This window comes from Delphinus delphis, chromosome 21 (genome assembly GCF_949987515.2).
Source record: "Delphinus delphis chromosome 21, mDelDel1.2, whole genome shotgun sequence".
Lineage (NCBI taxonomy): Eukaryota > Metazoa > Chordata > Mammalia > Artiodactyla > Delphinidae > Delphinus > Delphinus delphis.
The window spans coordinates 22,915,344-22,940,871 of NC_082703.1; the positions used below are offsets into that span (position 1 = coordinate 22,915,344).

Genomic DNA, 25,528 nt, shown 5'->3' on the forward strand with positions numbered 1-25,528 from the left:
TTTAAACATTCTACTACTGTCTTTAAGCTACTGTTTTTTATATCTTTTAATTCTTCATAAGTTATAAATTTATACATCCTATCAGAGTGTTATTTTTTACTTTAAACAATTTTTTTTTTTTTACTTTAAACAATTTTTTAGGACATTAAGAAAAGAAAAATATATACTTTTTTATGTTTATCCGTATATTCACCAATTCTAATACTCTTTATTCCCTTCCTGTAAATCTTAATTTTTATCTTGTATTATTTCCCTTCAACCTGAAGGACATTCTTTAGTATTTCTTTTTCTTTTTTTTTTTTTTTAAACTAAAAATGCCATTGGCTTCTTTAATTGGTTAAGAGCACAAAATGTAACAGGGAGAAAGTCTCTTTTAAACAAATTAAAAAACTGTGGGTTTTTTTTCCCAAATTCTCCCCAAGTTAGATATATACACACCCACAAAAATGGTGTGTGAAGGAAAACTGTCATACACAAGAAGTTGTATCCTGAATTAAGGGAAACAGCTGTTGAAATGGGAATTAACACAATAAAGTCATCAACAGGTTAACAATTTAAAAAATTGAGTCTTCAAATGCTGCATGGCACAAAGCTATACTATATAAAGTACTGCTAGGTATGAAGGAGGAAGTCTGTACGGTTTTTAGCAAAAATGCTTTTCCAGAAAAGCAAATCAAAACAATGCCATCAGCAGACCAAAGAGGCTACAGCTAGATAGCAGAGCTACAACTTCTCATATCTGAGCTAGAAAATTCTGTTTATACAGAATGGACTAAAATTTCAGACAAAACGGACATGTTTTACATTTCTTACTTTATCCATATTAAGTTCTCTGTTTCTTTCTCCCTCACCCCTCAATTCAGCATGATCTAGCCAAAAGATGGCTGCTTTTAGAAGTAGCTATTTTATTTTTCTTTCTGTGGCAAGACTGTCATGAAGCCTGGATATCTCAGGCTCATATGCATCCATGACCAGGGTCCTGTTGTGGTCAAAAAACTTAGCAGTGGACTTGGTGAACTCGGCTTCCCGTTGCTGCTTTGTTCTTCCGCTGATGAAGGTCAGCTTCAGAGTGTGTTTGTCATTGAACCTTTTGAGACTGGACGACAGCTGCCAAATATCATCAGGACCCACCCCTGTGGGATCTTTCCTGTGGGCCACGAGAAAGATGCTCTTCTCCTTATATGAGGTATAAATGGTCAGGATCCCCATCATCACAAAATAGGATATAACGCGCAAAGCCAAAACAGGTTTGGACTCTGGAAAGGGGTGCGTATAATCCCAAATCAAAGCCACTATGGCGAAGAAACAGGAGCTGGTACAGATGGTGAGGCGACCGTCAGTTAGACCAAAATTCTGCACATACATGTACTTTTCCAGAAGTACCTTTTTGGCAGAATCATCCAAAGAATTTTTCACAGCTGATCCATCCCATTTGTCAGTTTTTACAGGCTTATCATCAATCTTCCACTTGTCCAGCAAGCCGCTGCGGCTACTGCCTGTCCCACAGCTGGAAACACTGCCAGCCCCACTACTGCCTCCGCCACCACCGGTTCTCCCTCCCTGAGCAGCCGCCGCCGCCACCGCCATCTTGCTTGCTTCTGCCTAGTATTCCTTGTAGTACAGGTATGTTGGGGACTAATTGTCTCAGCTTTCATTTATCTGAAAATGTCTTTATTTAATCTTAATTTTAGATGAATATTATCCTGAATCTAGAACACGTTCTGTAGGATTTCAATTTTTTAAAATCTGTTAAGATTCTAATTCCAAGGCCTGACCAGAGAGAAGGCAGGTGGGACACTTGCCATGGTCAGGCTTTAGGGCAAGAACTTTGAGGATCTAAGACTGCTGATTTCTAGGGAAGGTAAGGGTTGACGTGGGCCCACATGGGCTGCCAAAAATGTATGGATTAACAGGGTCAGTGAAGGCTGATGTTGGCTAACATAGGCTGACTTGGGTCACAACTTTTGAATTCTAATTGATTCTGGGAAGGATCTTAACGCCTCTGTCACTTTCAGAGGGGAAAATTAAAGCATGGAAAGGCAGCAGCTGTCTCAGAATCTCACAGTTGCAGAATGCCAGAACCCAGGCTCTAGAATCGTGTCTTCTTTCTCTAAGCCCAGGACTCCCTCCTTCCATCTCATCTGCCTCTCCATGGAGGCGAGGCAGCAGAGTGCCGACCCATCTGGACAGCACATTCCTGAGAGCTCATGCCTGTCCCTAGCAAGACCTGGAACAGCTTTCAGGACAAAGCTCGTTCCACGTTCTGGAGGAAATTTTTCATGTTTCTGCATTATCTGGGTTAAACTCCTGTGGGCAGTGACCTTTATAGCATTGTCAACCCTTGAAAAACAAGTGGCAAAAGGAGCACTTTTACATATTAGATGCTGATGACCACCCCCCACTGAGGACATCCAGATAACAGGCATACAAGGTCTCGGACCACAAGGCTTTGGGCACTTAATAATAACCACATTTTCTAATCTGTTGTCTTTCCTTGTTAGCTTTTAGCTTTTCTTTCCAACCTTTTCTAGGCCACAAGGCAGTATAAGACCAGGAGTCTGACTGTAGGCAGTGCTGGGATTTCCTTGGTTTGAATTCTATCCCATGTGTTTCTTTCTTTCTTCATATATTGGTATGTATATTAAAGATGCTTATTTACAGTAATTTATTGATCCAAAACTTTAGAGAAACTCTCTAAACATTATCATAAAACATGATATGTTCATCATAAAACAATGTAGTGCACAGCAGCAATGCCCACACCCAGACGCACCACAGTGCTATCCATGGGGCCTTGGGGTCCTCTGGGGATCTGGGGACACTCTAATTTGGAGCTTGTTAGTTAAGGATTCCCCACCTCAACAACTGGGTAAGGCACTCAGGGAGCCGTATTTGGGGTTGGACCTCCCGCTAGAGGCGGAGGAAAGTGGATGCCCCTTTTATATTCATCTTTAACATTTGGAGTCCTTAACCTCTCCCCAAGGGAGCTCAGGGGCCACCCCCAAGGCAGTTCATGTGGGTTTGCGTTATTATGCCATCTCCACAGTCCCCTACCCTGGACATACTCAGGAACTGACAGCGCATCTAGCTTTATCTGCTGCCTCGTCAGGCCCTCCCTACCGGAGGAAATTCTTCCAGTGTGTGTGTGATGGTCACGGCCAGGGCAGCCCATCGGCTCGTCAGCATCAGCACCTTTCCCTTTGCTTTACTCCTTCCTTCCGTTTAGAATAACAGTACAACGTAACTCAAAGAGATAAGAATAACATTGTGTTTTCAAATTAAAAAAATATTAAGAATAAGCTGTCCTCTTTCTCTTATTTTTTTAATTGTAAAAAGCATTACTTTTATTGGGAAAATGAAGTCTGATCCTTGTCTCAGCCAGCTGAGATGGGAATGGTAATTTGGCCAAGGTGCTTTTTTTTTTTTTTCCCAGCACAATGTAGAAAGTGACCAGTGGTCTCATGTGAGGGATTGACTCTAAATGCAATAGGACAGGATAAGAAGACAAGGCACAGGCAGAGGGCGGAGGTAGGGTGACAGCCACTGTAGAATTGATTAAGATCAGAGCGGCTGGTGTCTGACCGCCCTCAGTCCCTGTGAAGCTTTGCCCAGGGCCTTGCAAATTTCACCAGGATCCAAGCAACGTTACAATGCTAATAATAGTTAGCATTTGTTAAGGACTTGCTGTGGGCCATACACATTTTATAAGCCTTTATACTTAATTTTCTGCCAAATGAAAGACCCAGCCTAGGGAACCGCAGCCATCTGGACTTAGTGCTTTGTCTCCTGACCCCCCTGTGTTTGCTGCCCTCACCGACCTCCCGGTCGGCCTCCCAGTCCCTCCTCTGCCTGGTCCTTCCTGGCATGAAGCCTCCTGGTTATCTCTAGCTGTGCTTGTCCATCTCAAACTCTCGTCCTCCAGCTCTCTGTCTGATTGCTGCCCTCTTGGGTAGTGCTACCTCAGACCAATCTGCCATGATGACCCCCAAGTCTGTTGTTCAATTGTGGAACTTTCTGGCTCTATGGCTCTGCTGAGAGGCATCGCCTCCTACAGCTGGGTTTGGACACGGGCAGCTTGAAAAGTAAAACAATAAGCGCTGTATAGAGATGCATACGAAAAGAAGAAGTGGCTGAGACATAGACAAATAATTTGTTTTTAAATGCTATGAAGATGGAGGCCCTGCTGAAAAGTCCACAGATATGCCCAAGATGAATTTTATGGTCTCTTGTTTACATCCCGAGTTAAGAGGTTTGCGTTACTAAATTGTAAGCGAAAAAGTCAGTGAGAGAGTTTAAATTGGGCAGAGGTGTGGGATGGCAGCAAACCAAGAGATCACCCTTTTCCTTGCCTCCTCGTTTGGTTAGCCCAACTGCAAAGTTAGTGCTAACTTCTGTCATCTTCTCAAATTCCACCTCTCTGTGGGCGCTTGTATTTCTGGAACATTCAGCCCACATAATAAGGTTGCACTCTCTCCCCTGGTGTTAATTCTGGGTTGTTTGGGAACCTGGCTTCTCCGAAGGGGTCGATCTCCGGACTTTCTAGTAAAGGGTGAGCATAGATGTTTTTAAAAGGGGGTGCTGTACCTTTAAATTCTGAAAGTGAACTTGGCTCAGGAAGGCCAGCAGTCAAGGTCCAGCCCCTAGAAGAGAGAATAGCTACAGATTCTCCATCCTCAGTCTCTGCAAAGGGACGGCTGTGCCAGCCGTGCTCGGGCAGGCTCCTGGCAGCATGGCAGAGAAGCTCGGGGCGCTCCTGCTGGCCCTTGTTCTCAGCCTGGCACAGCCAGCCCCGGCCCGCCGGAAGCTCCTGGTGTTTCTGCTGGATGGTTTTCGCTCTGACTACATCAGTGATGAGGTCCTGGAGTCCTTGCCTGGTTTCAGGGAGATTGTGAGCAGGGGGGTGAAAGCGGATTACTTGACCCCAGACTTTCCCAGTCTCTCGTACCCCAATTACTACAGCCTAATGACTGGTGAGTACCGTGTCCTCCTCCGGGCGGGGAGGGGCGGGCTAGAGTCCAACAGTAGCAGTGAGCTCCTGGCATTAGAGTCTCATGGAAATGCTCAGGTTTCCCTCATCCTTTGGGACCCCAGAGATAGACAGGAAGTGTGTGTTCTTGGCTGAGATTTTTTTTTTTCATGGGTGTGTTGTTTTCCAAAAGTTATTCCCAGGACCTGTTTTGGATTCTCAGTGTGGAGAACAGAGAACTACATGAATAGATGATTGTTAAAGTGGTTATTTGTTTTACAAATAAAAAATTCTGGCCTACTCCGTATTTTCTAAGTTCAAATTTAAAAAGTCAACAGGTCTTCATTTGTATCAGATTCCTTCTGTCCCCTTTGCCCTGCAGTCATCTGTCATCCTGGAGCTGTTTTGGCTTGTTTGTCAATGTGCTAGATTATGAAAGTTACATGTGGGATTCCTGGATGACTCGGAGGGAGTTTTCAGGTCATATCCTGAAGTATTACTTAGCAATGCTACTTGCTCCTTCTTTTGCCCTTTGGGGCCAGGTAAAATGACACGGAGAAGAAAAAATTGATGTGTAGTTCAGAGTCCCATTTTTAACTTCTAGCATCTGTTAACAAAACAAAACCCAACCCCCCAGCTAACCCAGACTGTGCCTGGGTTTGGAAAAGCAGACTTCTGCCTAAAAATGACCTCCATCTGGGATTGCCAGCACGCCAAATGTGATTCCACGAATTTGATCCTCTGTCTGTGCTCACACAGTGAGATTCCTAGCTTCCGGTTTGTTTATCAGCTAACCTTTGTAAGGGCCAGCGAGAGGCGCTCAGAAGGAATTTAGCAAGCTGTCCAGGGAGGCTGGTAAGAATGCACTGCTATTAATGCTTATGTAGGACTTAGCTATGTGCTCTGAGCGCAGGGAAAACTATAAATTCTGTTAACAGGAAGGGGATGAGAACTCTTGTATCTCATTATGGATCTTCACAGGACAGCAAAGCCCAAGGATCCTGGAAAGACAAATTGCTATCTCTGACTTCATACGTGGATACTGTATGCATGTGTACATAAAAATGCCATAAAATTAATGGGGAAAGAGATTTTGGAGAATTAGAAATAAAGGCATGGAGAGCAAAAAAAAAAAGAAAAAAAAAAAAAAGTCCAGACGGCACACAGCAAGGAATTTATCTGCTCATTTTCAAAAATCTCCCCCAACAGACAAACAATCAGCATCTCTCAGATAAAGAAGATGAACAAAAGTCTCCTCGTCCTCCCTTGGCATGGATCTGCCCTTGCAGGGAAGCCGTTTGCGGGCCGCACATAGAGGTTATTGTGTGTCACAGGCCGACTTCAGCACTGTCCAGGGAGTTTCACACCTGCACCCACCCCGGCACCAGTTGTCTCTCAGAGCCCTGCTGCGAGGCTCGATTCACAGACTGCCACGTGCACTTTTCTCAGTCTCAGTGGAAGAGGAACAAAATCCGTTTTAGCAAGTCAGACTCCAGCGAGCAAAAAGGGACCATTACGGTCTCCACGGAGAAACGCAGCCAGTGACTTGGCCCTTTGTCTGTCAGATCCATGTTCCTGATATCAGCACAAGGACTAATTTGCACAAAGCCTTAGTCACGCAGACACTTTCTTGTCAGGCTGTGGGTATTTTCTCTGGTCTAGGCACGACAGAAGGGCCCTTCTTGTGGTGGGACAGTGCAGGCCCCGTGAATGTTTGACAAAGATCTTACCTTTACTTTCAAACTGAGTCTAGCCCGAGAAAGCCACAGGCTCTGCATACGGCTTACGCCCTTAGAGGTTTTGATGGCAAAATGTAGGATCTGACTTGAAAGCTCGCTTGGTGCTTAAGTTGGCTTTTTCGCTTTGATAGAAGCAATATTGTATATAGGATGTGTCCAGCAAGACTCATGTTCATGTGCCAGTGTCTTTGGGTGTGACTTGTATCTACTGAGTGGACGTAAAGGCTTGGAGTGGGATTGTGGGCTGGGGTGGCCTGGCCATCAGGTTGCTGCCACGTCCACTGCCCTGGAACTGACTCAGTGTGAAATCTAGACTATTTCCCCCAATATCTATGCTTCTTTTTCCACCTGATGTTGAAAAATTCCTCTTTTTTTCATATAAGGAAGGATCTATCCATTGGGAATAGTAGTTAAACATATGGTTTGAGCATATGAACATTTTATGAACCAACGAAAGAATCATGCTAGATCCTTTCGGTACTAAAAGGTATGCTGTCTTAAGGTTCCTCAGAATTTATAAGACAGACTGTGATCTCAATTCCTTACATGAATTATTGCCCATAAGCCATAAAGCCCTTGGTGTTCTTCTCTTTTCATAATGAGGAATGATGGGTTATTGGAAAGAACTTGGCCTGGGAGCTGGGAGAACTTGGTTGGAGTCCTTTCAGGGTCGGGATGGGCAAGCCATCGCACTGCCCTGAACCTCAGTTTCCTCAGCTTCTGGGTCCTAATCCGTCCAGAATCTCAGGTGTTGCCAGAAGCAGACATGAAATTAGAAAAAGTTAGGACTGGCACCTCTTGGGAGGCCTACGTATTAGAAATTAAGCACATGACTGATCTTTAGAGAGGAGAATTTCATGCGAAGCCACGTGGATGGTGATGGGCAATGAACAGTCACAGGATTTGTGAGGAACCTTGGAAATCATCTAGCCCAATCATTGACATGAAGCCACTGTGACTGATTTTTTTTTCCTTCAAAATGTGTTTGCATCAGGACAAATGTGAACACAATTCCAATAGTGATCAAGAAGATCCATCAGGGGAATTCCCTGGCGGTCCAGTGGTTAGGACTCCACGCTTTCACTGACCAGGGCCTGGGTTCAGTCCCTGCTCGGGGAACTAAGATCCCACAAGCTGTGCGGCCTGGCACCCCGCCCCCCTGCAAAAAAGAAAATCCATCAGACAATTGATTACTGGGAACACACAGAATCTTAAAACAGGGCCATTCACCCAGGGAGCCTACATTCAAGTTGAGCAGGAAAGACACATCATATACCTACTAATATCCCAAATGAGTAGCAAGGGCCGAATGGTGTCCCTCCAAAATTCATGTGTTGAAATCCCAACCCCCAGTACATCAGAATGTAACAATATTTAAGGACATGGTGTTTAAAGAGGTGATTAAGTTAAATGATGCTGTTAGAGTGGGGCCCTACTCCGCTATGGCTGATGCTCTTTTAAGAAGAGGAAGAGACATCGGGGATCAACGTTCACAGAGAAGAGACCTCATGAGGACAGTGTGAAGGCTGCCACCTGCAAGCCAAGGAGAGAGGTCTCACCAGAAACCAGACCTGCCGACTCCTTGATCTCAGATTTCCAGCCTCCAGAACTGCAAGAGACCAGTTTCTGTTGTTGGGCCACTCAGTCGGTGGTACTTTGTTAGGGCAGCCCTAGCAGACTGCTACACAAAGGACCAATGGGTAGTTTCCTAATACGCTGTGCAAGACCAGAAGAGAGGAGGATGTTCTTCCAGTCAGAGTAGCGTGTGAGAGCATTCTGAAGGCTGGAATAAACAGCCCCAGGCGTGGCGTTTATCATAATATCTTACTTGATGCATAAGCTCTTTGTCTGAAGAGCTGTCTGTAGATCAACTTAATTTTAGTTAAAATATAACCACAGTGTAACTTCTATGGGGAAGCTTTCTGTTTTAATCTTATTAATTAATTTGTTTATTTTTGGCTGTGTTGGGTCTTCGTTTCTGTGCGAGGGCTTTCTCTAGTTGCGGCGAGCGGGGGCCACCCTTCATCGCGGTGCGCGGGCCTCTCACTGTCGTGGGCTCTCTTGTTGTGGAGCACAGGCTCCAGAAGCGCAGGCTCAGCAGTTGTGGCTCACGGGCCTAGTTGCTCCGCGGCAATGTGGGATCTTCCCAGACCAGGGCTCGAACCCGTGTCCCCTGCATTGGCAGGCAGATTCTTAACCACCTCGCCACCAAGGAAGCCCTGTTTTAATCTTTAACTGTGGATCTTTTTGTAAAATTATTCTCTTTGAGGTAAATCCCCATTTGATTTAAGTAAAGTTTAACATAACATCCACGGACAAAAAGCAGTGATTTGTTCAATGCAGATCACGCATAAGAGAAAACATTGCGTGTGTTTTGAGGCAGCGTGAGGTAGCATCATTTTGCCAAAGCCAATGGCAACAGTTGTTTGTAACTCTTGAGCACTTCTGATTAAGTGTTTGTGGAAGGTGGCCCAGAAACGTCCTGAGTAGCAGGGAAGCTGGTCTAGAATTTAATCTTCCTGAACATAATCTGCCAGGAGATGAACGTATCCTGAGTTGTTTGCTATACAGTGTGTTATTATCATGTTAACATTTAGACGCTGGTAAATGAAGTGCAGGGAGACTGCGTGCTTCACTGCAGACACCTAAGAACCTCAGTAGCAGGGCTGAGGTTGGAGGGCAGGCCTCGGAGGCCAGTTCTCACACAGCAACCAGCAGGGCCCCGACCCGAGTCCTGGCGTGCCCAGAAGGTTTTGTGTATGACCTGGGACCCAGGACAGAGGTCTCCTTATGACCAGTCCGGGAAGCAGCCAGAGCCTGGATGAAGACACTTGATTAATCCTCTGGTGGAATCAAAGCAAAACCAAGGGCGTTAACTGCTTAGAATTAGTATCTGTGCCAATGGCAGTCCTGACCGCCCTCCTAGAAATGACACGTGAAGCAAATTCTTCCCAGATATCAAGGCCTCACATTCTGGAGTGAGGGATTGCCGGGTAAGGCAAGCTTTCCTTTGCCTTTAAGAAAATAGCCGATTTAAATTAAAACCGTCTGTCACTTGGACCAAAGGAAATCAATGCAGAAAGTACTTGAGAAATCATGTTTTGAAAAAAAGCCCACATCCTCAGCCTTCTGGAGAGTTCAGTTTCACTTGTGGCGGCCTCTGCACGCCCACAGCACAAGCAGCATGGACACGGCCCCTCTCCAGGGCATCCTGGCCTCTCCTCCCCCTGGATCAGCATCTGCTCGGGGCTGTTCAGCCCAGGGCTTGGCTTCCTTGGATTTAGATGCCTCTGTCTGGGGTGCCCACTGCTCCCCGCTTACTCTCTCCCCTGCAAAACCCCATCATGCTTTGGTTTTCAGCAGCGGCCTCCTGGTCATCAAGGGTCAGTCCTCTGCTTTGATGGCCTCCTTCCTGATAGCGCCCTCAGTTCCAGGACGCCCTCCTCTCTCTGTTTCCTCCTATCTCACTGATTCCTCCGGTCCCTTCTGTCGGCCCCTCCCAATCTTCCTCACCACCTTTTCTCCTGCAGCTGAATCGGCTCCGCTTTCAGGATGGATCGCAAAGCCTCTGCTTCTCCTGCCTCCATCCCTGGGGCCCTGACCAGAGGGCGCACCCTCGGGAGCCTAGAGCTTCCCAGCAGCTCCTGGTGCCCCACCCTCTCTGCCCTACAGTTTGTCTCATATGCGTACCAGACTAGTCCTCTTAAAACACATGCCCGATGGTGTCACTCCTCTGTTCAGACGCTCCAGTAGATTCAGGCTCTTACAGAACTGGCCCCAGGTCACCCAGCCCTTTCCAGCCTCACTCCCCACCATTTCTTCCCTTTTTTCCTCACCTGTTCCAGGCAGGTGGCCATCCCAGGACACCTGAACTTGCTGTTCCTTCTGTCTGGAATGCTTTTCCCCAGAAAGACCCAAAGTTTGAGGGATCTTAGTTCCCTGACCAGGGATTGAACCCGCACCCTCGGCAGTAAAAACACCAAGTCCTAACCACTGGACCGCCAGGGAATTCTTGCTCCGTTGCTTTTTTTAGATCTCTTCCCCAAAGTCACTGCAGTGGATACTCCTTCCCTGACCACCCTCCCTTCACTTGTCATGCTCTGTCTTCAAACAAAATTTATCCTAGTGAAGAAGCATTATAAAAATGATCAAAGCGTTCAGAGTTTCAGGGAACTTGATTATTATTTTGATTTTAGATACTACTAAACTAGCAGGCAGAGGAAAAGACTGAAATTATGCTTTGCTTTGTGAAAGCAATGAACAGATATTTAGGTGAACCGATTACCATTTATGCCTAATAATCTTATGTAACCTCAAAGTATGTCTATCAGTTTTGTTTTACATTTTGACTATAAGGTCAGGGGCTGCAAGAGGGCTGAAAGGAGAGTCACCCATGAGGAGGGTGCTGGGCCTCAAGGGCCTGGGGTGTAGGGGGTGCAGCAATACACTAGTCATCAGCGTAGCCCTAAACAGAGCCTAACTCCAGCCAAGACTGCCGAAGCCAAGGAGGCGGAGGCATCAGTGAAGCACGAATGAGGCGAATGGTTCAGAACCGTGAGAACAACTGTGAGAGGGCAGCGAAGGCCACGTTTTGTGTGGTCTTGGCTGTGAGGCCCAGGGATGGGTCTGGCGACTTAAAGGGTCAGGCCGTCTTGTGCTCTCGGTCTCCACTCCACATTGCTTAAGGCTCATGAGAGGCTCCTTAGATATTTGAAAACAGGAAATGGTTTATGGGCTGAATCGTGTCTTCCTTGTCCAACACACAAATGTGTATCTTGAAGTCCTATCCCCCAGTGCCTCAGAATGTGACTGCATTTGGAGAGAGGGTCTTTAAAATGGCAATTAAGTTAAATGGAGCTGTTAGGGTGGGCTCTAATGCAACATAGCTGATGTCCTGATAAGAAGAGGAGATTAGGACACAGATGGGCACCAAAGGAAAACCATATGCAGACACAGGGAGAAGGTGGCCGTCTACAAAGCCAACGAGAGAGGGCTGTAGAAAAGACCAACCCTGATGACGCCTTGATTTTGGACTTCTAGCCTCCAGAATTGTGAAAAATAAAATTCTGTTGTTCAAGTCACCTGGTCCGTGGTACTTTGTTACGACAGCTCTTGGAAACTAACACAGGCAGGATGGGGGCCACGGGGCAGCCGATGGAAGAATGAAGCCTTCTTTAGCCACACCACTTCCACCCCCAGACCTACTTCCTGAGAATTCCTGATGGTTTATGCCCTGAAATTGAGGTGGTCACGGTGTTTGGTTTCCTAGGGCTGCTGTAACAAATTACCACAAATGCGGTTACCTAAAATAATAGAAATTATTCCTTCATAGTTCTGGAAGCCAGTCGTCTGAAATCAAGGTGCCAGCAGGGCCACGCTCCCTCTGAAGGCTCTAGGGGAGCATCTGTTCCATGCCTTTCTCTCAGCTTTCTTGCATTGCCAGCAGTCCTTGGTATTTTTGGTTTGTAGATTGCATCGAAGTGTCACTCCAATCTCTGCCTTCACTGTCATGGCGTTCTCCCTGTGTGTCCCTTCTTATAAGGACACCAGTCATATGGGATTAGGGATTAGGGCCCGTCCTCGTGACCTCATCTTAACTTGATTACATCTGCAAAGACCTTGTGTCTAAATAAGGTCTCACTCACAGGTGCTGAGGGATAGAACTTCAACATAACTCTTTAGAGAACACGGTTCAACCCACAGTACATGGTATAGTGGAAAGAGCTATGGATTTGCTGCCAAAGATCTAATTTCATCCATTCTCTCACTTTCTGACTTGCAGGATTTGAAGTGCTTTTGAGTTTTAATATTATTTAGCAGTAGAATGGAGAAAGTAAAGCTTACCCAATAGGCTTGTTGTGAGGACAGAATGAGAAACTTTGTGTAAAACCACCGTTATAAAAATTGTACATCTTACCCACTTGACCAATAAGATTAGGCTAAATCATGTCGCAGTGACAAGCTCTGTCAGAGGCTTACCACAACTAAGATTTTTTTTTTTCACTCATGTGCATGGACTTTAAGGATTAACTGCCCCATTTCCTCTTCATTTTGAGACACAGGCTGAAAAAGCCACTTCTAAATGAGGCGTGCTTCTCGCATGGCAGAGGGAAAAGGGAAAATGGCGAACAGTGTAATGATGTTTAAAAGTTCTGCTCAGAGGTGGCACAAGTCACATCTACTCCCATCTCATTGGCCAAAGCAAATCATATCACCAAGCTTGATGCCAATAGTTCAGGATATATAATCCTCACATAGAGGTGGCGGGAATATATTTAACTTTTATGCGCTGAATGGATATTAGGTGCATTTTATAAGAAACTCGTAGGTATTAATTTAAACAAATGGCATAGAGATTAAGTGTCTGCAACTCAGGGAGACAGGTCTTATTGGGAGTTATAATGGTCTTGAACAGTTCCATGGAAAAGGTGGATCTAGGAATAAACACTGAAAGATGACTGGAAAGATTTTTAGTGGAGATAAATTTAGGGCCAGATCTTAAAAAAAAAAAATCTATAAAGACTCTGATGAGGGACTTGGCACAAGTACAGTCAGAGAAATAGTCAGAGACACATTAACAAGACAGAGGGAAGGGTGCTAAACCCATTCACCATCCCCGGTACAGGGTAGAGGGTTAGAGAGAGAGAGGTGAATTTGTTTTATAAAAAGAGAAAAAAGGCATGCAATTGATAGAAGGCTTTGAAGGCTAAATTGAAGATAATTCAGTAGGCTCCACCTTTCCTTTTTTTCTACTTCAAACGTTGGAGCATCTATTCTTTCTGATGGGCTATAAGTGAAGAGTTGAATTTGAGGAGCGCCTTCGAGGCAGAACTTGCTGATGGGGTAGTGAGTGAACATGGAAGAGCTGAAAAGAAGGGAACCTGAATCAATTCCAAGCCTACAAGAAATTCAGAAGTCTGGGGCTCCTATGAGCAAAGATGGGAAAGTTTGGACGGCTGTTTATTTGATGAAGTAAATTTTCATCAGAATAGATTTCAGGTTGGATTAGGATATTCACCTGGAGTTGGCCCTTTAGGGGGTCAGAGACAACCTCTTAAAGGAGAGTTCCAGAAACATGTAGAATAATCATGGGGGTCAAGGAGAGAAATTTCTCCTGTGGGTTCCAGTGGACCCCAGTATATGGACTTCTCTTCTCTCTGCTTGCCCCACGGCTGGTAGAGGACATTTCTCACAAACACACAATTAAATCTGTCTCCTCATCTGCATGAACTCTTGCCTCAATTTTGTCACTTACTTCCCAGAGATTTCACGTTTCCACTTAAAGCTATGGTGCGTGTCATGGGTCCTGAGTAAGCCGCCTGCAGAAAGCAGCTGGGTGTGTGAGGTGTCGGGCGACAGAAGCCGTGAGGGCCGCTCACCGGCTCAAGCCCGGAGAAAAAAGCGCGTTCCAAGAATTTACGAAAATAATCTCTCCCGGCATGTCATTATTTCAGCTCTCGCCATCAGACCTCTCGACACTGAAGGGCCACTTTTCAAAAAGTATGTTTCTCTTGGCTTCCACGGTGATGGCAGGGTGTTCATTCGGCTGCTGGAAATGAAACGCACTCCCTGCAGGAGGGGACGGAGAGGCTGGCGGGCAGAGCTGTGGTGAAAGTCTTTGATTATAAGCACAGCAAACCCTCTTTTAGGAGGTTCCCTTCCTGGAGCCAGGTGGTCTCCATACCAGGCTGGTCTCCTGTCTCACTCCCTCTCCCCTCTCCCCACTGCTGATTGGTGGGACCACAGGCTTCCTGCCAAGGCTGCTCTCAGGACCTGCTTCATCATCAGTGCTACGCCACAAACGGGTTAAAGAACATTTAGAATGGATTCAGAGGGAGCCTGAGTCAGCATGTTAACATTTATTTCAGAGACACTTTAGACAGCACCTACTGGGGTTTCAGAGTCCCCGTCCGTGAATAAGGCCATTGTGTCCACGGTCTCCTGGGCGAGGACCCCGGGCAGGCCTGGGGCTCCTCTGCGTCCTGTGTGCAGCATTCGGCTCGCGTCACATCTTGTGCTCGATCGGAACCTACTCCTGCCTTTGGCGCTTTCCGGAGCGAGGAGAGGGGCAAGGGCTTGACAGGCAGGTCACAGAGCCACGAGGGGCAGACGCATCTGGGTGAAGGGCTGCCCAGGCTGCAATCACAGACGGGCCTGTGGTGAGGGGAATGCCGAGCCTTCACCCCCCTGCTGAAGCAGCTTCCCCTGGGCGCCCGCCTTTAAGAGTGAGCGCTCCTGTGGTGCCAGGTCTGAGTCAGGAGGACAGACGCGGTCATTGGGAGAACTCACGTAAGCGTCTGCAGCAGAGCATCCTCACCTGTGTGCTGTGGGCCGTGAGAGGGTTACAGGTGTGCTCGGGGACCCGGTCCCCCGTCCCATCCCCTTGGGGAGAGCAGCCTTGTCTGTTCACCCCAGGTTGCCCAACACAAATGTCTGATGGGCAGCAGGTTGGCAAGCCCTGCTCGAGCAGAAGGAGCGTGGGCAGGGAGTCAGGGGCTTCCCTCCGGGGACTGGAGACAGTCGACCAGAGCCCACCTTGGGTCCAGCCTCTGAAGGCCTTCCGCCGACTGTAGGCCAGGCCATCCGCATGGCAATCTACCCTGCTGCTGGTCTACACTCACTCACAGCGAGTGTAGTGGAACGCGGGCAGTCAAAGCATCTGGGCCCAGAGCTTGCTCAGAAGAGACAGTTGATTCGTGTCTGTTGCACTTCTTTGGTTCGGTGCCAGGAACTAGGCTTGCATTCGATCCCATGGTGGAAGCCTTATAGTATTTATCTGTCTTCTAAGTCTCTGGAGTTTTGGTGCTGAACCTCATCAGCTGAGGTCCCACTATTTTCTAACAAACTGCTGTGTCAACACTGGATTCTGGATTCCTCCGGCCATACTCTGTAGGCTTCTGAGTCCCCTCCTTCATCCTCACGTGGGCTGTGCTTCTCCTTCCCAGGTCCAAACAAGCACCCCTGCCACATTCAGCCTGTTGTCCTGGACCTCCCAGCACCCAAGGCTCTCCTGGTTTTGCTGGGCTCTGTGGGTGGATCTAATTCCAGGTTCTGGTTACTCCCAGTCTGGCCCATTTCCCCACAGCTTAGCCAGCTGGCCTCACACCAAAACATGACACCCCTCCCTGTACGTTTCTGTGTGTGACTTTCATAGTCCATTTTAGTGTGCATTTGTCGGTGTAAAACAGAACGCTAAAACTGTATGAATGAGCTTGGAACTATGTAACAAAACCCACTACATCCCAATCCAAAGTTTCCCCCAGAGACATTCAGAATTACAAAATGCGAAAAGCAGAAGATGCTTTAGGAATGCTAGTGCATTCATTTGTCTCACTGTGCAGAACAGAGACTGGGGCATAAGATTCGGCTCCAGCGTCTATATAAGGGCGGAACCTCACCAAACACAGGCCTGTGAGTCAGGCCAGAGTCTGGCCTCCCTCGAATGTGCAGGGATGGAAGCCGAGGAATCCTTCCCAACCCCTTCCTGCCTGTTTATCCACGCCGGCCACTTTGCTTGTGCTCTCTGAGCACTCCACTCTTTCCCGGCCGGGCTTCCCTGCTTGGTTTGCTTGTGCTATTTTCTCACCCTCCTTGATGCCTCCCGAGATGTGAAAGCTGAAGTGGAGATGGGATTCGAAGAAGCTTTGTGTGTAGATTTCATCAAAGATCCAGTCAGGAAGGTAGTGGAAGCGCCTAGAAGATTGTGTGTGTTGGGGGTGGAGGGTGCTTAGACTCAGCTCAGCCATTCCGCCCCCCACCCCCCACTTCCCAGGCCTTGGCTGGTCATCGGGGGCTGGCTGCTGTCCTTCACAAGCCTTAAATGACCTCACCAAGTGCTGATGGAACAGATAAGAGAGTCACAGTCCAAAGACTTCACTCTCAGACTGTGTTAACAGCTGCTAAAAGCTAAAATAATCAAATGGAAACAAAAATGCCTTTATTTACTCAATTCTCAGCCACCTGTTTGACTAGCCTTTTGAACTGACTAGCAAGCTGTGTGGTGAATCTCACCTCAGGAGCTTCCATCAGTGGAAACAGACTGATTCCTCCCCTTCAAACACAGGAATCATCAGGGTTCTGTTGGCCAGTTGTGGAACCCCTGCGGGAATGGAATTTTGCAGAATGACCTCTTTACCTCCCTGTTTTGGTTGGAGGCCTCTCTGAGAACGCCCAGTCCTTCCCTCTGCTTATACTACTTATTACTTCTGGAAGCGCTCTACTCCCATCCTCCTTGGAACCCCCAAGCCTCCACCCCAGCCCGGACCCTGCTTCCCTCCACCCATCTTGTTCTTTGAAGCCAAAATAAGATGTCCCCCCTCTACAAAGGCCTTGACCCACAGATAGTAACATCTCAGAGCTGGATGGTGCTCTGAGATCTCATTTTCATCCATTTGCTGGCTCCTTTACCCCTTACTGTCTGAACCACAGAATTTGGTAGTTACAACAGCATGTAATGTTGACGTATGTTCATAAAGTACATTTGTGTATGATCGTTCCCTATGCGGGGATATATGATCATTTCCTAGGTGAGAGGTGCTGTTCTGAAGGGACATGGCCTCTGTCTTGGATGAGCTTGCAGTTAAGCTGAGCAGCTCAGTATGTGCAGAAAGAAATAGTCATAGGCCAGGACAGAATAGGCACAGGGTATGCGGGGACCATTTCTAAGGGTATGTGGTGAAGAGGGAAGGTTTGCTGAGGTGACGCTGTTTGAGTGAAGCCTGAAGGATTTGGGCAGGTTGAAACCTGGCAGAAGGGCCGAGAGGGTGAATGGCGTTGCTCAAGTCGAGGGGCAGAGGCGGGAACAACGGGGAGCGTTTGGAGAGCAGAAGTGGGCTTTGAGATGATTACTCTGACATTTCTGAGTAGTGTGGGTTTGGGAGAGGCCATCCAAATCCAAGGTGAGAATGAAGGAGCCTGGGAGTCAAGTCCCCAGAATTATGTAGCCCATCCTGTTTTCCTGTCTTCCTTGCTTCCCTCAAGGCATATATGCCTTCCTTCCTTCCTTCCCCTTTAAAGTCATGTTCACCGTGTGTTTAAATGAGGTCAGTTTGAGATGATAAAAAGTCCCAAAGGAAGGAGTGTCCAGCAGGTAATATCAGCTCTCCAGAGACAAAAGGGACTGGACACCTACTTGAAACATGATGGAAGGGAATATACTGGCTCGTGTTTCAATAAAATATATCAATACAGTATCTAAGTCTCATACTTTGGGCACTTGCAAGACACCTGGTGGTGATTTCTTTACTAGCCATGAAGGCTGCAGTTACAGATTTCAGAGTTGTCCTCATAGAGGTGGGAATTATGTGAGTAGATGAGGCTCCTTGGGAGGATTGTGTCAAGAGAAGGGAAAGAGATCAAGATGAAACCTTGGGGGACCTTCTTACGTTTAGGGAGCACGACATAGAAGAAGAGACAGGAAAGGAGACAAGGAAGAAGTAAAGACCTATCACAGAACATTCTAGCAAAGACCTCAAATGGAAATCAGGAGTCAAATAAGGTCAGAGTAATCAAGGAAAGAAGAAGTTTCTATAGGAGATGGACAGTATTATCAAACAGAAAAATTAAAAAGAAGAAACAAAAAAGGGGCTTTGCATGTAGCAGCAGGGTTTGGAGACCAGTAGGGAGATGGAAAGTCTGGACAAGACTTTGTAGGTAAAGCCTGCATTTGGAGGACTTGGGGGCTGGTATTCGGCTGTGTAGCTGGGAATCTGAGGGATGTAACTTAGTCTTGATATGCTAATGAGGTCCTATATGTGGATCTCTATAGTTGTGCTCTCAAGTGATCTTTTAAAATTATTAATAGATTTATTGAGGTATAACTTACATACCATAAAATCTATCCATTGTAAGTGTACAACTCAATGACTTTTAGTATGTTCACAGAGGTGTGCAACTATCACCACAATATAATTTTAGAATATTTCCATCATCCCAAAAGGAAAACTTGGGCTGGGTAGTTGCTCTCCATTTTCACCTCCAGCCCTAGGTAACCACTAATCTTCTTTCTTTCTCTAAAGATTTGCCCTTTCTGGACATTTCCTATAAATGGAACCATGTGTTCTTTTGTATTTGGCTTCTTTCACGCAGCACAATGCTTCTGAGGTTCATCCGTGTTGTATTAGTACATCATTCCCTTTCATTGGCAGAAAACGTTCCATTGTATGGATAGGCCACACTTTGTTTATTCATTCACCAGCTGATGAACATTTGGGTCATTTCCACTTTTCAGCTATTATGAATAAGGCTGCTATGAGCATTCGTGTACAAGCCTTTGTGTGGACATACGTCGTCATTCCTCCTGGGTAGATACCTAGGCATGAACTTGCTGGGTCATATGGTAATGCTACATTTAACATGAAAAATTGCCAAACTGTTTTCCAAAGTGGCTGCACCATTTTATATTCCCACTGTATGACGGTTCCCATTTTTCTACATCCTCAATAACACTTGTCATTGTCTTTCCTTTTTTACTATAGCCGTTTGAGTGGGAGTGACAGGGTGTTTCATTGTGGTTTTGATTTACATTTTCCTAAGAACTAAGATGCTTAACGTCATGTGCTTATTGGCTATTTGATAACTTCTTTGGGAAAATGTCTACTCAAATTCTATTATCCATTTTTAAAAATTGGGTTGTCTTTTTATTATTAGTTTTGGGAGTTCTTTATATATTTTGGATATATATTTCTTATCGAGTATATGATTTGAAAGCATTTTGCTCGCAGGCGGAGGGTTGTCATCACTCTCCCGAAGTGTCTTGAAGTACAAAAGCATTTAATGTTGATGTAGTCCAATATCTCAGTCTTTTCTTTGTGTACTTTTTGTGTCATATCTAAGAAATAATTGACTGATCCAACATCATGAAGATTTACTCCTGTGTTTTCTTCTGCGAGTTTTATACTTTTAGTTCTTACATCTAGGTCTGCAATACGTTTTTTTTTTTTTTTTTGCGGTACGTGGGCCTCTCACTGCTGTGGCCTCTCCCGTTGCGGAGCACAAGGCTCCGGACGCGCAGGCTCAGCGGCCATGGCTCACGGGCCCAGCCGCTCTGCGGCATGTGGGATCTTCCCAGACCGGGGCACGAACCCGTGTCCCCTGCATCGGCAGGCGGACTCTCAACCACTGCGCCACCAGGGAAGCCCTATACTGGTTTTATAGATGAGGAAACCGAGGTTGTGAGCTCTTTTTAAAAATTTTCTTTTAATTTTAATTTTTATTATTTATTTATTTTTGGATGTCCTTATTTTTATTTATTTATTTTAACATCTTTATTGGAGTATAATTGCTTTACATTGTTGTGTTAGTTTCTGCTTTATAACAAAGTGAATCAGCTATACATATACATATATCCCCATATCCCCTCCCTCTTGCATCTCCCTCCCTCCCTCCCTCTCCCACCCCTCTAGGTGGTCACAAAGCACCGAGTTGATCTCCCTGTGCTATGCGGCTGCTTCCCACTAGCTATCTGTTTTACGTTTGGTAGTGTATATATGTCCATGCCACTCTCTCACTTCGTCCCAGCTTACCCTTCCCCGTCCCCATATCCTCAAGTCCATTCTCTAGTAGGTCTGTGTCTTTAGTCCCGTCCTACCCCTAGGTTCTTCATGACATGTTTTTTTTTTCTTGGATTCCATATATATGTGTTAGCATACGGTATTTGTTTTTCTCTTTCTGACTTACTTCACTCTGTAGGACAGACTCTAGGTCCATCCACCTCTCTACAAATAACTCAATTTCATTTCTTTTTATGTGTGAGCTCTTAACTTACTCATTCAAGCTCACAGAGCCCCAGGATGGCAGAACTGTGAGTACAGAATCCTGTGCTCTTGTTAGGACTTCCCGCCTTCAAAGAAATGGCTCTCAGCGCAGCACCGTCCTGTGTGGCCATCTAATTGTCCGTCCCTCAGACAGTGACCTTGTAGCTGCATTACGCACATGACACTCGCCTGTACACACAGACTCCACAGTGCATGTGTCATGGCCCTTCCAAGCTTCTTCCAGACTAGGCAACCTCACGGACAACTGTTTTTAAACCCTCCTTTGTGTGTCTCAATGGACAATACGAACAATAAGCGCTTCTGGGGTTGAGTACAAAAGAGAGGATTCAACCTCAGACACTTAGCTACTTATCTCAAATGGCCATGGCTGAACAGTTGTGAGGAATGGTTTAAACAGGCTTCTTTTGATAAGCCCCATCTGGGACACTGACCCAGGCCACCGAGGCGCTGCTTCGGACTAGCTGCATGTAAGTACACTTGATTCTGGGGGCCTGAGAGGGCATGGTGGTCCCGGTGAGGGCAGGACCCTCCCACTCAAGTGTCTCATCTACCCTCACACTTAGCAGGAGCTCCGTTAAGTGTCTCTTTGTGTTTGTTTTAAAATTAGTTGGAAGCTGCTTTATCCTAAATACTCAGCCAGTTTCCTTTTAAGCTATTCTCTGCCCCATTCCACCCCTCACTCCTTACAGAAAGGTAGTCCCTGCTGCTAGGCCATCAAGGGGGACCTTTTTAGTTTCACAGCAGATGGAAAATCCAAATGGATGTGGCAAAGATTGCGTCAGACATTGCCTTATGACTCTCTTCAGCCCCAATCCATACACGACCCAGGAAAGGTTTTAGGAATGCAAAGCAGAAATGGGTATAATTAAGTATTTTGCAAACTCTGTCAAATATTTTAAGAGGCAAGTAGAGACCCAATTTAAAACTCCTATGGTTTACCTCTTCACTAAATTCCAAATTGGTGAGTAATCCAGAGCTCTGGTGGCTTAAAACAACTTCAGTCTCATTCCCAAGAGATTTTAGGTTTGGGAGTTTAAGCCATTTATAACTGAGAGTCTGGGACAGTTCTCAGAAACAGCAGTCCCCTCGGGCGACATGGTGTGAGGCAGAAGGTATCCTGTTTGCCCAGCTTCCACCTCCAGGTGGTTTTGTGGTCAGCAGGAGAATATGAATTTCTTAATAACGTGACATAAAAAGGCAGTGCTTCTGCCCAAACAAGATTACCTTGTATTTGACTTCGCCATAGTTTATAGTTTTTCAGGTCACGGCCACACTCTGACCACTTCTCCCCTCACGTGAGCCCCCTTCCTCTCTGTGTTCATGTGCCGATCTGGGCTTGGCCTCATCACTTCCTCCCTGTCTCTTGATGGTGTCTGCGTGAGAAGGGTCATGGATTAGAAGCAAGAGATGTTGGTTCAAGTCCGGCTATGGTGATTTCTAAACCCGCTGGCCTCAAAGTTTTTCTGGTTTCGAGTTGCTCTTCTGAAAAAAATGAAGGGGTTTAGGGCTCCGAGGAGTGAGTTCAAATGCTGTGGCAAGGTCCTCTTTCTTTATTTTATTTTATTTTTTTGCGGTACGCGGGCCTCCCACTGTTGTGGCCTCTCCCGTTGCGGAGCACAGGTTCCGGACGCACAGGCTCAGCGGCCACAGCTCACGGACCCAGCCGCTCCGCGACATGTGGGATCTTCCCGGACCGGGGCACGAACCCGCGTCCCCTGCATCGGCAGGTGGACTCCCAACCACTGCGCCACCAGGGAAGCCCAAGGTCCTCTTTCTTATCTGTTGTCGTGACCACTTCTGCTCTGCTTCCCCGAACCTTCTGACCTTGGCTCACGTCACGGGGAGGGCAGTGTGTTGTTAGCTGATCCATGCCCCTCTTCACTGCGTCGCTACTGAACCGAAAGGGCACTGCGGCTGCGGTTAGCATTTGAAGCCAGATGACCATACATTTATTTTTCAAAGCAGGAATGTAGTTTTTGCCCCCCACGCCTCGCCCTGTTAAGATTCAGAGTTATGATTTTTAAAAGGGGGAAAATGGCCTGGCTTGGGGTAGGATTTGGGGGATTAGAAGCCTAGGCCAGAAATTTCTACTTAAAATCACATCCTTCACTACCAGTTTACCTGAGGAACAAAGTTTAATTCTTTTTTGGGAAAAACCTAATGGACTCCATCCCCCTCTGTTTCACTGGAATAACCCCCATGTAGAGCCGTGGCAGGGAAAGGAGGACGGCGAGGGAAGAATTCTCTGGTGTAGCCAGGAGGAACTGTTTACCGTACCAACTCCAATCCACTTTCCCCGCGCAGGGCCTGCTGGCCCCCAGGCACACAGAGCTGCTAGGTTCCAAACCTCTGAAACAGCCTGACAGGCCGAGTGGCCGCCCTGGTGGGTCACAGATGGAAAATCCAGGAAATGAAGTGTTTTAAAAGAATGGCAAATGCATTCGCTTGCTTAAGCACCTTACCTGTCATTTCGATTCCTATCAATCTTTCTAGGTGGATTCAGTTCCAAGTCAAGTGTTAATAAGACCAGATGTTGACTTCTACATGGTATCAGTACCTATTCTGTCACATAAGGAAACAAATAAAATGCAAAAATGGCCCTGTCAGTGGGCCCAGTGGATTACTAATGAATCTCACAATTGCGGTTTGATGTCTTTATTTTGAAATGTCTCTACCATTTAATTGGTAATACATTCTCCTGAATCTTTTCTCATCAGAATTGCTTCTCCCTGAAGCTAAATTGTTCCTAAATTTTCCAACCTCTGGAGCTACTCAACATCACTTTTCACAGGTGGCTTCTCTTGAATTCCCTTTACATCTTACAAGAGATGCCCGCCTGTGCTCCCACGGAGGGGACTCCTAGCGACCACCAGCAAACATAGAGTGGTCAGGCCAAGGTGCGGCTTCAGGATGGAAGCTTCTCATCACGTGCCCACGATGACACAAATCGAACATAGGTTTCCAGATCTTCAGATAATATTGGGAGGAGTAGAAACGGCAGTTGGTGAAGAAATGACCTTCCTTACTTGGAGCAAAAATCTTGAATGATGTTTGATTTTGTTAACTAGAATAGGGTTGGTATTTTAAGAAAATGTTCACTTTGCTCAATCTCCCCACTGCAGCTGGGCTCAGTTAACGTTTTCACAAGGAGACACCACGAGGAAATGCTTCAGGCACAGTGAAAACCAATGCTTGACTTCTGGAATTGAAATGTAAACATGAGAATGAAAGCAAAGACCACTGGGCTTGTTCAACCCATGGCCATGTTACATTCTTTCCTGGGGTAGGCTCCTATGAGAGCATGTGCCTTTAATGTTAGCTCAGAGAGACTTATGACAAGATACCTCTGCTCCCATAAATGATCTATTACATTCTAGCATCCAATAATCAGTCTTTTATTTTTATTAAAGAATGTATACTCTGTGATAGTGGGGAGTCTTGTTCACTGCTGTATCCCCAGCTCCTGGAACAGTGCCTGACTCATTCATCCATTACATAAATATTCCCAGAGTGCTTGCTATGTGGACATGAGAGGTGTTCATCTTTCATTTATTTTTTACTCAAAAAGCATCCAGTGGGCTTCCCTGGTGGCACAGTGGTTGAGAATCTGCCTGCCGATGCAGGGGACACGGGTTCGTGCCCCGGTCTGGGAGGATCTCACATGCCGCGGAGCGGCTGGGCCCGTGAGCCATGGCCGCTGAGCCAGCGCGTCCGGAGCCTGTGCTCCGCAACGGGAGAGGCCGCAACAGTGAGAGGCTCGCGAACCAAAAAAAAAAAAAAAAAAAAAGCATCCAGTGCCTTTCGTGAGCTCAGAGGTACACTGTTCTAGGTACTGGAGATACACATGCACAAAACAGGCCAGAGTTTCCACCCTCATGGAACTGATATTCCTGTGAAGTGCCACAGACAAATAAACAAATAATGTCATGTAGTAAAAAATTCTATGGAAAAAGTGAAAAAGGTTAAGGGCTCCGAGAACGCGGAGAATGCCATTTTATATAGAGTGGTCTGCAAACGCCTCTCTGATAAGATAGAATTCAAGCAAAGACCTGAAGCGAGTAAGGGGGCTGACCACATAGATATGTGACAGCAAAGAGTTCCAGACGAGGGGACAGCAGGGATGAAAGCTCAGAGGCAGGCACATGCTCGGGATCTTGGAGGGACAGCAAAGAGCCAGGGTAGCCACAACAAAAGTGAGTGATGGGGAGAGTGGCAGACGAGGCCTGGGACCTAACAAGTGGTGTGGCTGCCGCAGAAATGCTCGGCTCCGATGTCCAGCTGCGGGGAGCCTGGTTAACCCATGGTTCCCCTGCTGCCTGCTGGGCCCACCACTGTGCTGGTGCCGAAGCCCCACTTCTCCCAGGCTGATCCTAGCCAATGACCGAGCAAGGCCGGGGTCCTACCTTTGCGCATTCCTCTGATGCGTGACTTTGGCTGAAGGACCACCATCAATCTGGCCAAACTTTCTTACATTTGCAGAGGCCCTTTCTTCCCAGCCCCTTCCTTCTCCACCTCCTTTCGCAAATGTCAGACCTTCACAGGTGGAGGATTCTCCCGCCTGCTCCTGCTTCTTCCTCTTCATCTGTAACAGCTGCTTCCCTCAGTAGACTTCATGCATGTCTAATCTTCTCTCAGTGTCTCCTTCCCGAAGGGCCTGAGCTAACACAAGGCCACATCAGGTCCCTGGAGGTCATGCAGACTCTGGACCTTATCTGAGTGCAGAGAAAGGCACTGGAGCGTTTTGAATAGAGGGGTGCTGAGATATAACTCTCATCTTAGAAAATCCCTCTGGCTACTGGGGCAGAGAACAGGGACCAGCGAGGGTGAGGGTGGAAGCAGGGTCACGCAGATGTATGAATGGCAGTCTAACTTTTGATGTCATCCTTCTACCACCACTGCTCTTCCTAAGTTCACCCAAGACCACCTAATAGCAACATCCAATGCCATCTTTCAACCTCTCTCTGTGGAATTTTACCTTTTGACCATCCCTGCCTTCTACAGACTGTCTCTTTATTGGGTCCCAAGTTTCCATCCTCCTCTCAATCTCC

General features: G+C 46.6%; 1 protein-coding gene and 1 pseudogene across 2 annotated transcripts in view; one reads left to right on the forward strand and one right to left on the reverse strand.

The window, feature by feature from the left end:
- Window positions 1–859: 859 nt before the first annotated feature.
- Window positions 860–1,596, reverse strand: LOC132417502 (signal peptidase complex subunit 2 pseudogene; annotated as a pseudogene).
- A 3,097-nt stretch (window positions 1,597–4,693) lies between these two features.
- Window positions 4,694–25,528, forward strand: part of ENPP6 (ectonucleotide pyrophosphatase/phosphodiesterase 6) — a 90,503-nt gene continuing 69,668 nt past the window's right edge. For both annotated transcript variants that reach the window (XM_060001134.1, XM_060001133.1), the window contains exon 1: window positions 4,694–4,970. In XM_060001134.1, coding sequence (XP_059857117.1) covers window positions 4,730–4,970 — 241 coding nt within the window. In that variant the 5' untranslated portion in view covers window positions 4,694–4,729. The remainder of the gene's footprint in view (window positions 4,971–25,528) is intronic.